Source organism: Quercus suber, unplaced genomic scaffold (genome assembly GCF_002906115.3).
Source record: "Quercus suber isolate HL8 unplaced genomic scaffold, Cork oak 2.0 scaffold_42, whole genome shotgun sequence".
NCBI lineage: Eukaryota > Viridiplantae > Streptophyta > Magnoliopsida > Fagales > Fagaceae > Quercus > Quercus suber.
This window is the reverse complement of record NW_027069507.1, coordinates 319995-334122: the sequence shown is the minus strand read 5'-3', so window position 1 is coordinate 334122 and position 14128 is coordinate 319995. Positions and strand designations below refer to the sequence as shown.

The window sequence follows — 14128 nt, the reverse complement described above, 5'->3', positions numbered from 1 at the left end:
CTAATATTGTGATGGTAAATACTTATTTAAAAGAACAACGAACTCTTCGACACAGCAAGAATTCACAATAGTTTCGCACTTTCCCTAACAAATAACAAAATTCAATCGGTATATTTTAGGGTAATTGTTACTGAGATTTTAACATATGTTTGGAAGGCCTTCCTTGTCTTTACCTACTTCATTGCTACCATAATTCTTCGTTGTTAAAAATAAGATGGCAATTTCTGCCCAGCTTGGCCCGACCCTAATTGGCTGGATTTTACCCGATCCGATAAGGAATAGTGTTGGGTTTGGGTTTTAAAAAAAACCCTGACCCAACCCAACCCTGTTATATATATAACTACTAAAATACCCTCATATATATATATATATATTGTTATAAACCCTAACATTTCTCTTCTTCATTTCATTTTAGCTCACTTGCAACCTGCCTCTCATCTGTACCACTCTCACTCACACAACCACACTCTCTCACTCACAAATCACTCACTCACTCACAAATCTCAATCTCACTCACTCTCAATCTCACCTTCGGCCAACTACCCAACCTCTCAACACCGGTCCAACTATCGCCACCGTCCCAAGCTTTCGTTGCCATCCCAAGCTCTGTTAGTGTCACCGTTCACCGCTGGTCTCGGTTTGTTTTGTTTGGGTTCATTACGGTTTGGGAACTTTGGGATCATTAGGGAGTTTGGGTTCCCTTTTTTTTTTTTTTTTTTTTTTTTTTTTTAGAACTAGCCTCTTGGCATCACCCGAGGGTTTTTTTTTTTTTTTTTTTTCTCTAATAATATCATAGTTTTTTATTCATTCTAATTTGTGGTTATGTTACTATTAAGAGGCATAATTTTATTTATTTATTTTTTTTAAGGAAGAGATGACAAAATGTGAATCCGAATCTGGTTTGTAGGAAAGTATTGGGCGGAGTCTCAGAGACAACTGTCCTAAATAATGTGCACATGATCACCTTTAGCTCAAATTCAAAAGGTAACATGTTAATGTTAATTTTTTTTTCAAAAGTTGTACCCAATAGTCATAATTGCTAGGTGATTTCTGCCTTGACTAACCAAAATAAAAAAGTGAGACAGAGGGTACAGCATTCATGGTTCAAGTATTCATTTTTTTTTCAACATCAATCATTCAGTTTGCAAGTGGCCTCCCATCTTCCAGGTATCTTCTCGGTAAAATAAGACTTAGAATTATAGAAATATATGAGTTTTTATTTAATTTTCTAATTAACTTCCAAGTAATTCTCTTCTTATCCATCAAAAGAGAAAGAAAGGTAATTCCTATAGTCAAGCTCCGTATGTGTCAATAAAGACGAAGTGAGTGTCCGCGCCTTTGAGTCGCCGAGGAAATATCGTAGCAATGAAGTAGGAATAGACAAGGATCTTATTGCAGGCAACAAGTAAAAACTGGTAGAAGTTGAATAGAAAATGCAAACAAGGATCTTATTGGAACCGATGTTACTTGCAACACTGTTTTCATGTTGAGTAGAGAGTTTATTTAGTTGAAACTGAAAAATTATTGCTAAAAGTACTATAGATAAAGGTAAAAGTTAGTTGAAATAATACAGTGAGACTCATAAATAGTGCCAAAAAGTGCAGTGGAACCCATAAATAGTAATAAAAATAAATTGAATACTAAAATAATTTTAATTTTTAATCTTAATCCAAACACACACTTAGTGGAACTATTTATTTCTATATAAAAAAATGTGCATTCATTATTTCCATGAAACTATACGAGAAATGCTATGTCTACAACATTTTTACAATAATTTTACAATAAATCCTAAGTGGTAGGTTGTTACTGGTTATTATTGTTGGGGCAAAAAAGTAATCTTACTATTAGTTTCAAATTTGAACCAATAATAACTAATCACCTATGATTTGTTGTAAAAATGTTGTAAAATTGTTGTAGACGTAGCATCTCTCAAACTATACTTGCTTCTCATACCATCATGGCTACAAATTTGAGGAAATAAATACTTATTTATACTCCAATTTGCTCCTTCATAACTCCTTTTTACTATTGATTTTTTTTTTTATAGCTTTCTTAGATAACCGTGAAATTTTAAAAATCTTATCAATCTATTTTAAATGAATAGAGTGGATTTTAATAAATTATTGTAATTATTTAGGGGGTATTTGATAGAGTAGTTTGAGTAACGTTGTTTATAATTTTTTGAAATACGTATGGGTGAAAAAGTGTATGAAAATATGTGTAATGTTGTTTAAAATGTGAAAATATGAGTTTGACCTTACCTACCAAACAGCCCTTAACATACTATCAAATTCTAATATTGTGATGGTAAATGCTTATTTAAAAGAATAACAAACTCACCGACACAACAATAGTTTCACACTTTCCCTTACTGCTAACAAAATCCAATCGGTATATTTTAGAATAATTGTTACTGAGATTTTAAGATATGTTTGCAAGGCCGTCCAACTTCATTGCTACAATAATTCTTCGTTGTTAAAAACAGAAAACACCCACTTTAACTTTACTCATACGCTGCTTTAACTCAGAAGGAAATTGCGTAAAACTCAAGTAGTCAAGGCCTTTCTTTTTTTAACGAGAAGATGGGAAGGGAGAGGGACACTTTAGCTTGAGTGCTTGACTTGCATTTTACTAAGTTCACTTATGGCCTTATTTAAAATCACTCTATTTTACCATTAAAATCTTCTAGATTTCTTAGAAAATTTTTAAATCTTAAGATGTTATATATTTTTATTTAAAAAAAAAGAGTAAATTTAATTTTAACATTATCAATAATTTAACACATTATTACATTCTAAAATTGTGATGTCAAAGTTTATTTAAAAGAAAAACAAAGTTAGGAACAGAGCAAAAAATTACAAGAATAATATTTCTAATTTTTTTTCTTCTAATTAATAAACTTACATAGCAGTAAAATTTATAATGGTGTGACAAAATTCAGTGGGTATAAATATTTTAATAGTCATGCTAATAAGTGTCTTAAGGACACTCATTAATAATATATTTTAAAAAAATTTTAATACTACTTTTAAGAAAAATGAAAAAATCTGTCAAAATATTAATTACTTTTTTTCATTTCTTATAAAAACTTTTTTTAAAATAAATTATTAACTAGTACCCTAAGACCACTCATTAGCATCTTTAATATTTTAAATAATACTGTTACAAATTTAAGATATGTTTTGCAAGGGTTTCCTCGTGATTTCCCACTGCATTGGTAGGACGGTTCTTCGGTGTTAGAGGCGAGAGGACAGGGATTCGACATTGTACAGTTGGTATGACGTCGAACTACTGAATACTATAAGGGATCATCTCCACCGTCCATCTTTCTCTCCTCTTTGTATGTCCCAACATTTAGTGCTTGTTTGGCGCTTTTTATTAAATGGCCAAACATTTAGTGGAGCACTTTAAATAGAGAGTGTTCCATTCAAATAAGCATTAAATGGCAAAACATATTTTAATGTTGCATATTCTACGGGCTTATTATTCTAACTAGAAATTTGTTACACTCACCTTGGAGTACTCTCTAAATTCAGTAATTTCTTCTTCGTCTAGATCTTTCAATGAAAGTTTTCCTGACCTAGGGTAACGGACTCTCTCCAAAACCCTAGCATTAGTGAAACGTTGTGCCTACTCTAGAGTGAGGCAACTGTAGCCTTGGGTCTAGTTTTCTCTTCTCTGAGTGCGAGTATTCCTCCTACTTGGCACGCACTAGAGATGGAGAAATTGTCAGCAATGTGGTGTTAAATTTTTTAAAGAAATATTATTTATTATTTTGTCTATTTTTTAAAAATATATAAGTTTTTAAAATTATTTTTAAAAAAATTTATCAAAAAATTGAATTAATAAATTAATAAGGATATAATAGGATTAGTAAATTAATAACTTTTATTTTTAGAAATAAGACAATATTTTAGAACATCTCAAAATAGAATAGGATAAAAAAAATGAGACGGAGGTAGTATTGATGTATAAATGCCTGTCCCTCTCAAGCATTCTGTCACTTCCAAACACTCCACTCATTTTTATTGTAACTCTTTCATGAATCCAGCGTTATTTCAAAAGAAAATTTTGGGGCTTTTCAGTTTACTCTGCAGTTTCGTAAAAAATCTGTGAACTCACTTTCAAGCCATCTCCTTTTATCTTTTCCACTTCTTGAAATTAAAAAATCCGACTCAAATTTGCTTTCTTCTTCCTTTATTTATATTTTCTTTTGTGTGTTACACTCTTCAAAAAAACTATTTTAATACATAGATCTAGCATATTTCCGATGGCTTTTCTGGCCATAGAAAACGCCTCCTCCTCCTCCTCCTCCTCATCTGTTCCTCCTTCTTCTACTCCTGGATGCAAATGCGAATACGATGTATTTCTCAGTTTCAGAGGCACCGACACCCGCAACAATTTCACAGACCATCTATACTATAGGTTGAAGCAAGAAGGCATATCAACATTTAGGGACGATGAGAGGCTCAAGCAAGGAACAGAGATTAACTCAGGGCTCCTGAGAGCAATAGATGAATCGAAATTCGCTGTTGTCGTTCTATCCAAACAATACGCTTCGTCGAGTTGGTGTTTGACCGAACTAGCAAAGATCGTCGAGTGCATGAATAAGAAGAAGCTGACAGTCCTTCCTGTGTTCCACAATGTGGATCCTAGTGATGTCAGGTATCAAAAGGGGTCTTTCGAGGAAGCTTTTGCAAAACATGAAAATCGATTCAAAGATAAGATTGATGAGGTGAAGACTTGGAGAGCAGCCTTGACAGAAGTTGCCAATCTCTCTGGATGGCATCTAAAGGATAAGTAAGAATTTCTTTTCTTTTCGAATGATGGTTTTTATTTTTTTATTTTAATTCCTGAATTTTCTTATCGTTACTTTCTTTACTTTGCCACATGACATCTTTCTTTCACTTAGCCCCCTGTATATGACAAATCTAGGAAATTTTAAGCTCGAATTGGACTTTGGTTGAACAACATCGCACGCATATATTGTTTGTACCACGTACATACTATACACTTGTAGAGTTCCCCCTTTTTTTTTTTTTTTTTACTGAACGAAGCTCAGATTGTATGTTTCTGAATATTTTGTCTCTAAATTAATGTATGTAGCTCTGCCTCATCGAAATTGTTGTTCTGCTATATTCTTTGCAGTTCTGAATCAGAAGTTATCAAAGAAGTCATTCAAAGAATAAGTCCTGAGTTGGATCATGGAGTCCCATTTGTTTCCGAGCCGCACCTCGTTGGAATGGATTCCCGTGTGAAGGAAATGTTGGATTTATGCTTGGGTGAAAGGTTGAATTGTGTCCGCTTAGTTGGGATTTGTGGAATGGGCGGAATCGGTAAAACAACTCTTGCCCGACAAATTTATAATAGAAATTTTCACAACTTTGAAGCTAGCAGTTTTATTGCTGATGTTAGAGAAGAGTCTGAAAGTGGACGTCTAGTTTCTTTACAGAACAATCTTCTTTCTAAGATCCTCATGGGAACAGAAAAAAAAATTTCAGATGTTGAAGAGGGAAAGAAAATTCTAAGGAATAGACTCTGCAAAAAGAAGGTTCTTATTGTTCTTGATGATGTGAATGATGATAAACAACTAAAAGCATTAGCTGGGAATGATTGGTTTGGTCCAGGGAGTATAATCATTGTAACAAGTAGAGATAGTCATTTTTTGAAAGCCTATTGGGATGGGGTGATTGATATATATAAAGCTAAGGAGTTGAATTATGACGAAGCAATGGAGGTTTTTAGTTTGAAGGCTTTTAAGAAACCTCATCCTGAAGAAAATTATGTGGATTTGTGTATAAATTTTGTGAATTATGCTAAGGGCCTTCCTTTAGCTCTTAGTGTTTTAGGTTCTTCATTGTTTGGTAAAACGCTTGATGTATGGAGAAGTGCTCGAGATAAATTAGAAGCAAACCCTAATAGAGACATTATGGATGTACTTGTATTGAGTTTTGATAGGCTTGAAGATACACAAAAAGATTTGTTTTTAGATATTGCATGTTTCTTTAATGGAATGTTCTACTATTGCATAAGAGATACTCTAGAAAGTTTAGGTCATTATACCTGCGATATTGATGTTCTTCAGGACAAATCTCTTATAACCATTGCTTCATATGGTGCTCTTGGGATGCATGATTTGCTTAAAGAAATGGGTCGATACATTGTTCGTCGTGATTTCCCTGAAGAGCCTGGTAAACATAGTTGGTTATGGAGAAATAAGGATGTCCTACATGTATTGAAAAGTAATGATGTAAGTTGACAAATTTAAACTTGAATTTAGAAAAGTATATATGTTCTTTCAAATTCTTCTAATAATTTTTCTAATTTCATTGTTTTTGGTTACTAGGGAACAGAGGTAGTTAAAGGCATAATGCTAAACATGCCTATTGAAGCAAAGGAATGCTTGAGTGCTGAAGCCTTCACAAAGATGAAAAGTTTGAGATTTCTTAAAATTGGTTATGTGCATTCTCGAGAAGACGTCATTGGAGGTCCTATCCAACTTCCACAAGGTCTCAGTTATCTTTCTAATGAGTTACGCATAATAGATTGGCATGGATATCCTTTAAAATCCATGCCAACCAGTTTCCAACCAAACAAACTTGTTGAACTAAGAATGCATGGCAGTGACATCAAACAACTATGGAAAGGAATTATGGTAAGATTTTCACTTATACAATTGTGTTTTTCCTTCATTTTCATTAAGGCATGAGTTCGTCTAATTACTTCTTGGTTTATAACAGATTTTAAATGAGTTAAAACTCATTGACCTCAGTTATTCTCAAAACTTAATTGAGATCCCAGACCTTAGTGAAGCCCCAAATCTTAAGTGGTTGTTTCTTAATGGTTGTGCAAGACTGCCTAACATTCATCCATCTGTTATTCACTTAAAAAATCTCAAAGTACTATCTCTCTCCGGATGCATTGGGCTATCATCTAATAAGCTCACGAGGTTTCCTTTAATGCAACTTAGAAGAAGTCCAGATCCCACAGGCATGCTAGAGCGTTCTTTAATAGGCTTATGCTCTTTGACCGAACTTGATCTAAGTTATTGCAATGTTCAGACAATTCCTAATGTTCTTGGGTGCTTGTCATCTTTAAGAAGTTTAAATCTAGAGGGAAATAATTTTGTTTCCCTTCCTGAAAGTATCATTCAACTATCTAATCTGACAGGACTTTATTTGGGCGGTTGCACTCATCTTCAAACGTTGCCCGAGCTTCCATTAAAGATTATCTATATTGATGCAATAGGGTGTACCTCACTGGAAACATTATCGATAACACCAGAATATGATTTTCAGCCAGAATTTCGTCTTCTCAATTGTGACAAATTGAGATATGAACATTGCGGTGACCTGTTTTCAACAACCCTAAGACGTTTTATCATTAATCACCAGGTCTCTCTCTCTCTCTCTCTCTCTCTCTCTCTCACATGTGAAGTTCTAAGCATGAATTGTATGTTTCAGGGTCAGCAAGATTATTATCCTTACCATGTCGTGATTCCTGGAAGTGAAATTCCGAAATGGTTTAGTGACAAAAATATGGGGGATTCAGTGAATTTGCAAGTGCCCTCAGATTTAGGTAACAAATTGACGGGAATCGCTGTGTGTGCTGTTTATCATTTACTTCACCAATTTCATATCGAAGATTTTGTATGTTGGTGTTCTGTTGGTGGAATTGGAAGACTGTGCTGTAAATTTTCCGGGGTATTTGGTAAGATTGAGTCGTATCAGCTTTGGCTGGGATATCTTCCCTCTGCATGCCTTGGATTGGGCTGGGAAGAAAAAATGAATCAAGTTGACGCTAACGGATTCAGCCAGATTAAAGTTAAATTTAAATCCGCAATTAAATGCGGGGCCCATTTGGTATTCAAGACAGACATTGAAGATCTAAACCAAACTAAGGCTGGGTCTAGCAACTGCATCATCACTCCTTATAATGAGGATGGTTTTGAAGATTCAGAAAAAGATAACAAAATTAAGCGAAGCAGTGATGACTCTGATGGGGAAAGGGCTGGACCTAGTAATGAGGAACTACCACACCTGAAGTGGATACGGCACCCTGATCTAATTGAAAATTGGTTTGGGAATTTACACACACAAGGATGAGGTAATTCTAATTGTGAGGAGGAATCTCAATGAAAGTTATAGCTTTTATGGAATCTGCACTGCCGATCAACTTTCTTCTCTCTGATTTTATTGTAAGTCACTATCTTCTCCCTCTTACGTGAGATTGTTGTAGTTGTGTATTTTTTTTTTTCTTTTTGAAAATTCATTGGCAATTCTTTTAGTTTGGTAATTTGTTTTCTAATTTCTGCTAGATATGAAGAATTATTTATTTGGACTTTGTTGAAAAGGAGAAACTGTTGCGTTGCTGGCTGATGAAAAAGCATGTGGAACTGATTGTATGGTAGTCATTTTTGTTCAATTGTGTTGGATGGTATATTCGGAACTCTCTGTTATTGCTCTCTTTTTGTAGTATTTACTACAACTTTCCATAGGAGAATGCAATAGATGCATGGCACTCCAGTGTTGTAAAATCAAATGGAATGAAGAAAATTTGGGCCTCTGTTTCCAAGTGAAGTTAAATTGCAGCAAAGTAGATAAAATTATTTGCAAAGCTTTCCTGTCGTGTACAATAGAACTAATGCAACTATTTTATCATTTAGAAGTCTGACAACTATTTTAAAACTTAAAGGACCCTTCTTTTCTCTTTTTTTATTTTGACTTCACACCACACCACCCATTGTTTGGTTGATTGGAAAGCTGTGGAAATTTTCCCTTTTGGTATTTGTATTTTGTGCTGAGTTTGTCCTTGGATTAGGCCTGAAACAGCTGAATTAGGTTCCTGAGTTGACTTGTTTTTCTGGGTCCCAATATAACAAATTACAAATTTTCATTATTTTCTGTTTTCATTTTAACAATTTGATTTAAGGCTGAAATCATGTCTAGAACTCCTGATGTGCGTCTCTATATGACAAGTTAGCTCTGTTGAGTTAATAGAGTAAAGCTATAATATTGATTTATTTCTTTGGATTAGGAATTTTGGCAATAGATGGCTACTCTGCCATCCATTGAATACTATTCATTGGGTTCTTGCTGGTCAAAAATCATATTATTCATGTACTCAGAAGTCAATATGAAACTTTTTCTTTATTTGGTTTTCCCCGTAATCTATCCGCTTCTTTTTCAGTCTATGAGCATCCAGTTACCATCAATTTGGAATTAGAAACTTCTCATTGTCTTATTTGTTTTTTGGATCTCATGTTGTTCCATCTAGGTGCATTGATGTGGTAGTCCTACATATTGCGTGGGGTCACTTCCAGAGTGGTTGAATCAATACAATTGCATTGAAGCTTCAATTGCTAGCAGTTGCACAAGCTTGACAGTGCAGAAGTATGGGCTTTGTCACTTCATGGGTCCTTTATTGGATAATTTGGGTCACATGTGTGAACTGATGATTGATAATAGAGAAACAAATAAAGCAAGATTGTAATGGTAAAGCAGTACCCAGTAGAATTTGAAGCTGTCATGAGGAAGTTCAACCCAAAAGCTCAGAACTTCCATTGATTCCATGCTTAAAGACAAGGGAAAACAAGTTGTAGAATAACCTCTCCTCTGCTTGCACTGCTGCCTTCATTACTTTTGAGCTCTTCATATCTAAGTTCATGGTATGTCATCCACCCCATAGTCTTCTGTCATAGTCATAGATTTATAAAAGTAGCACATTTGTTTCCTCTTTTCTTTGTGATTTGATTAGATGTAAGACTTGTAACATTCCCATGGAAAACCTGATGTAAGTTATTGATTAGGTATTTTCCTTTATTTAAATTTCCTGTCAATCAAATTTTCCAAAGTTGCATACCTACAAAATCTTGGACCGGGTTTTTGTTTTATATTTATTTTTTTTGGATGAATGAAAATATATTGTTAAGAGAACAGTCAGTTCAAAGCCACACACAGCATCGCTGTAGTAACAACAGAATGACTAGACACGATACAGACAAATTTGAAGCAGAGCAAAACTTCTGTCAAACTAAAGAAATACTTTCTAACTTTTCCTATGGACATCACATACAGTCACACAGCAGCACTACTACATAGGACTTCCTGGCTTCACTTGGAAAGCAAATACTGGAATATTCCAGCTATTTCACAGATATCTCTTCATTCTAGAGTATTTGAAATTCCCTCTAGCTTCCATCCTTACACCAATTTCTATTTCTTCAACAACTGCTTCTCACTTTAAATATTCCCTCCATGAATTTTGCTTTTCTCTAACTCCATAAATGGTAAACATGCTTATCAAAAAAATAAAAATAAATGGTAAACATGCCCCCATGCTGACTTACATGTGGAAGCTTTCAGGCTTTTTACCTTTTAAACATTCCACCCCCCATTCAATAACCTTATTCCAATTTGTTTGAGGAGAGTATATACGCATCTCTACATAACTTCCCTCCACAATCATTTTGACAAACTGCATTTAAAAAATAAATGGTCTGGACATTTTATATAATTGTTTATTTGGGGACATTTTGTGGGAAGACCCACATTGAGGATTCAATTGCTAGAAATTAGTCAACCTTGATTGTGCAGAAGCGTGGGCTTACTCTTCTAACAACATGGTGCTATGTAGAGTTTAAGCAAATAATAAGGCATTGCATGGCCTCTTTATCTAATAATTGGAGTCTCATTCGTCAATTGATGATTGATAATAGCCAAAAAAAAAAAAAAAAAAAGGCAAAACTGTAATTATGAGGCAAGACCTAGTAGAACTAGAAGCTCTAAAGAGGAATTTGACCTTGAGAGACTGGGACAACCCCTTGATCCCATTCTTAAAGATGAGGGAAAACAAGTTTTAGAATAACATTTCCATTACTCACATTGCTGCCTTCATTACTTCTGTGCTCTTCCTTTTGTCATAAATTTATATAAAAGATCTCAATTATTTCCACTTTTCTTTGTGATTTGGTGAGAAATTACTTTTCCATCCCTTTTACCCACATTAACACTGCCTCATTTTTTAAAAATATTTATTTGTTTTAACTTTCCTTGTAAATCAAATTTTCCAAACTTAGATCTGTCCTACATGATATGTCATTTATTTTTTGATTTGATTTTAGATTTGTGCACTTTTGTTAAGGACATCACAATTTGATTTTAGATCATATATAGTTTTTGGCCAGTCAAATTGACTCTGGCATTCTGGGTTACTGATTAATTATTGGTGGGATGTGGATGTTGATTATTGAAGATTTGAAGTTTAAGAAATTTATAAACACGGGAAATTTTATTGCAAAATGGGCAACCTTACTTCAGAAATAGATAGATTAAGATTGCCATATGTATATGCTTTCTATTCTTTTGGATAAACATCATAAACATTTAAAACTTACAAGGTTTGTGATGATTGTTGTTTGTAGGTTATAGTTGAATTAGATTGGCACAGATGGAAAAGAAAAATAAATTAGAATATTTGATTGCCAGCACTTCACATCATTTAAGTGGTCATGGAAGTAACATATGAGATAAGCATACTGCTTGTATATATGATCTGTGTGGGATTGGGTAAAATGCTGGTGTCCACAGAAATTTTTATGGGACGATGTCTCGATTTGGAACTGTGTTGATAGATCTCCTGTGCATGATTTGTACTGTTCTCTGAATCTCAAACTGCACTATAAAATATATTTTCAAAAGTTATATGAGCCCTTATGTATTATTTATTTTTCTTAAACTTAAACAATGTTTTTTCAATTAAGGAAAAATGATGGAATGAGAAGCTTTATACAAGCCTCAATGCTAGTAAACCACAGTTTTTGACATTCTTAATATTCTGGTTCTCTGGTGGGTTTTTAAACATACCTCAGTAAATGAAACAGCCAAAGAAATTTTGTTCATAGATGCTATGACTTTCAATTAATTCCTAAGCATCTTTGTGTTTTCTAATTTGGTGCTCCATTTTACTGGACATCAATTTGTCAATTTTTTTTGTTTGGGGGACGAGGGGTGTGCAGATTGTTGTTGACACCGCGTCTCCTGCGGATCATGCTCATGTAACTGGGCAAATGCCAGTGAATTGAGAGTTATCTTTTGGAGGTAAAGAGGACTTTCTGATGACTGCTGAAATGGTGGTTGGTTCTGCTTCTGCTGATGACTGTGCTGTCCTTTGATGAGTTCAGCTGCTAAGTGGGGAAAGAGGCTTTTCATTGGATGTATTCCGATTGAAGCTACTATTGATAATGTGCAGTTGCATTTCAGTCAGTTTGGCCATGCTTTGGACTTGTATCTTCCCATGGTAAAGTAGTGGATTTGCATCTAGGTTAATTGAGAATGGTGTAGAGGGTTTGCTGATGAATATTACTTACATCTTTTTTCTTGACAACTATTTCAAATGGGCTTGCTTGCCGAGAGATAACTTTTGCCACCTTATCTGTATAGCAAAGATTCAAAATTGCACAAGACTAGTAATGGCTAAAATCAAGATGTTGAGATGTGACTACAAGACAAAAAATGAACACATGATTGAACACTTAGAGGTAGCACTAAATGGAAAACAAATGAAAAATATTCTGCAATCCTGGGATGCAAATTGAAATTTAGTAACTCTTCAGAGGCTTTTCCTGGTGCTAATTGATTGCATGGTTTTTTCACGTTGCTATTTGCACATCATGTAAATTGATTTTGTACTGTAATTGCATATGCTTAGTAGTATGTATCTCATCCTTTTAGGTGTTGCCCATATGTTTTTGGCTTGACTAATATCATTATGCATTTTTCTTCAGGATGAAAGAATGACATGTCATAGGGGGTTTTGATTTTGTGACATTTGCTGATGAAATTTTAGCTGAGTATGCTTCTCAAAAAGTACATAGGATTCCTCGGCAGAGGTCTGTCCTAGATGTCATCATGATATGCCTCTTGTCAGCGTTGGGACATGCTTGGGCCTAATAGGCACTCATGTGGGTAGCCGGAGTATCAAAGGGAAGAGCCTCAGAAATTCCTTATTATCTTAAAGAAACTCAAGAATTCTTGGAGAGGTCAAAACAGAGGAAAGCATATGAAGAGTTTGAGAAAAGATGTCAAGTTTAGGTTGATGTTTAAAGGAAGTGGTTGCAACTTTATCCTAAACAGAGTTCTCCGTTGTAACTGGTTTGTGCCTCGTTTCATCCTTCATGGTACCTGGTTAAAAGTTTGCTAGTAGCTGGGTTTGTGATTGTTTTGTTTATAAAAACAAGATGTTGGGTATGATTACCACCAATCAGGGGCTGTAGTTTAGTCTAAAGACTTGCATCTCTGTGTAGAACTGGGTTGGGATGATATAACACTGTTTTCATGCTGAGAAAGGAGTTTATGTCAAGGCAGATGTCTTTGTTGTAGTGGACTAGCTAAAGTCTCAGTGTTTCAAGTGTTTTTGTTTGTATAGGTGTGTTTCATATCAATAATAATTTCTGAATTATCCAAAATGATAAAAACAAGAGCCGTTCACATTTCTTTTGTGTAGATGCAACAATTTTTGAGTCTTGAGGAGTTAAGGAGATGCACCTAGACCAGGCGCTTGACACTATAATTTCTTAATATGCTTGATGGTTGCATTTGTCCTTGGCTTCCCACTTTAGCACCTTTGAATTTCATCGCTCTTTTGTCATTGTATTTCCCACTATAGACCAAGAATATAGCTTCTGATGTGCAACACATCAAACCTTGTTCACATGAAAGTCACCATTAAAATGAGGCTATTAGCACTAGGCAATTATTATGAGAGTATTATATACGAGTTAAGTTTTTCAAGGAATTTCAAACTTCAACAACGAATTCCAAACTTCAAAGAACATATGATGCAGGCCAAAAATAAAAGTAACTAGGAAAGTAAAGATATACCTAAGAATCGGCACTTAGGATCACTTGGAATCAGCACCTTAGGCTTTATCCAATCTGAATTTCATTAATCATGTCTATCTTCCAATACAAATAAACTAGACTCTTATATAGAGCTAGAGCTCTCAAGAAATAAAGAGGTAGTAAAAGATAACAATTAATGAAAACTAATCTTAACTGAACTCAAATAATAATCCCTATCTAATCTCAAATCTAATCTCTATCCGAATAAAAGTTTACAATTATCC

The 14128-nt window shown here is 34.4% G+C and overlaps 1 protein-coding gene across 7 annotated transcripts; it reads left to right on the top strand.

Moving 5' to 3' along the window:
- Window positions 1-4003: 4003 nt before the first annotated feature.
- LOC112028667 (disease resistance protein RPV1) lies at window positions 4004-13494 on the top strand. Of its 7 annotated transcripts, none has more exons than XM_065771302.1 (8): window positions 4004-4803; window positions 5152-6253; window positions 6350-6658; window positions 6744-8200; window positions 8321-8439; window positions 9280-9670; window positions 12020-12300; window positions 12788-13494. In XM_065771302.1, exons 1-4 carry the CDS (start codon window positions 4274-4276, stop codon window positions 8106-8108), a joined length of 3306 nt encoding a protein of 1101 aa, XP_065627374.1. In that variant the 5' UTR covers window positions 4004-4273; the 3' UTR covers window positions 8109-8200; window positions 8321-8439; window positions 9280-9670; window positions 12020-12300; window positions 12788-13494. The 7 variants fall into 7 exon arrangements, with proteins under 7 accessions (XP_065627374.1, XP_065627377.1, XP_065627376.1 ...); XM_065771307.1 differs by lacking the exon at window positions 12020-12300 and having other exon boundaries at window positions 4005-4803; window positions 6744-7397; window positions 7467-8200; XM_065771305.1 differs by lacking the exon at window positions 12020-12300 and having other exon boundaries at window positions 8321-8404.
- The last annotated feature ends 634 nt before the right edge of the window (window positions 13495-14128 follow it).

What these genes read in the sequence shown, in the direction of transcription:
- LOC112028667 (XM_065771306.1), top strand. Translation starts at nt 4,274, where the DNA reads ATGGCTTTTCTGGCCATAGAAAACGCCTCCTCCTCCTCCTCCTCCTCA. An exon ending in ATGTATTGAAAAGTAATGAT is followed by an intron (nt 6,254 to 6,349) that starts GTAAGTTGACAA and finishes TTTGGTTACTAG; the next exon opens with GGAACAGAGGTAGTTAAAGG. An exon ending in AACTATGGAAAGGAATTATG is followed by an intron (nt 6,659 to 6,743) that starts GTAAGATTTTCA and finishes GGTTTATAACAG; the next exon opens with ATTTTAAATGAGTTAAAACT.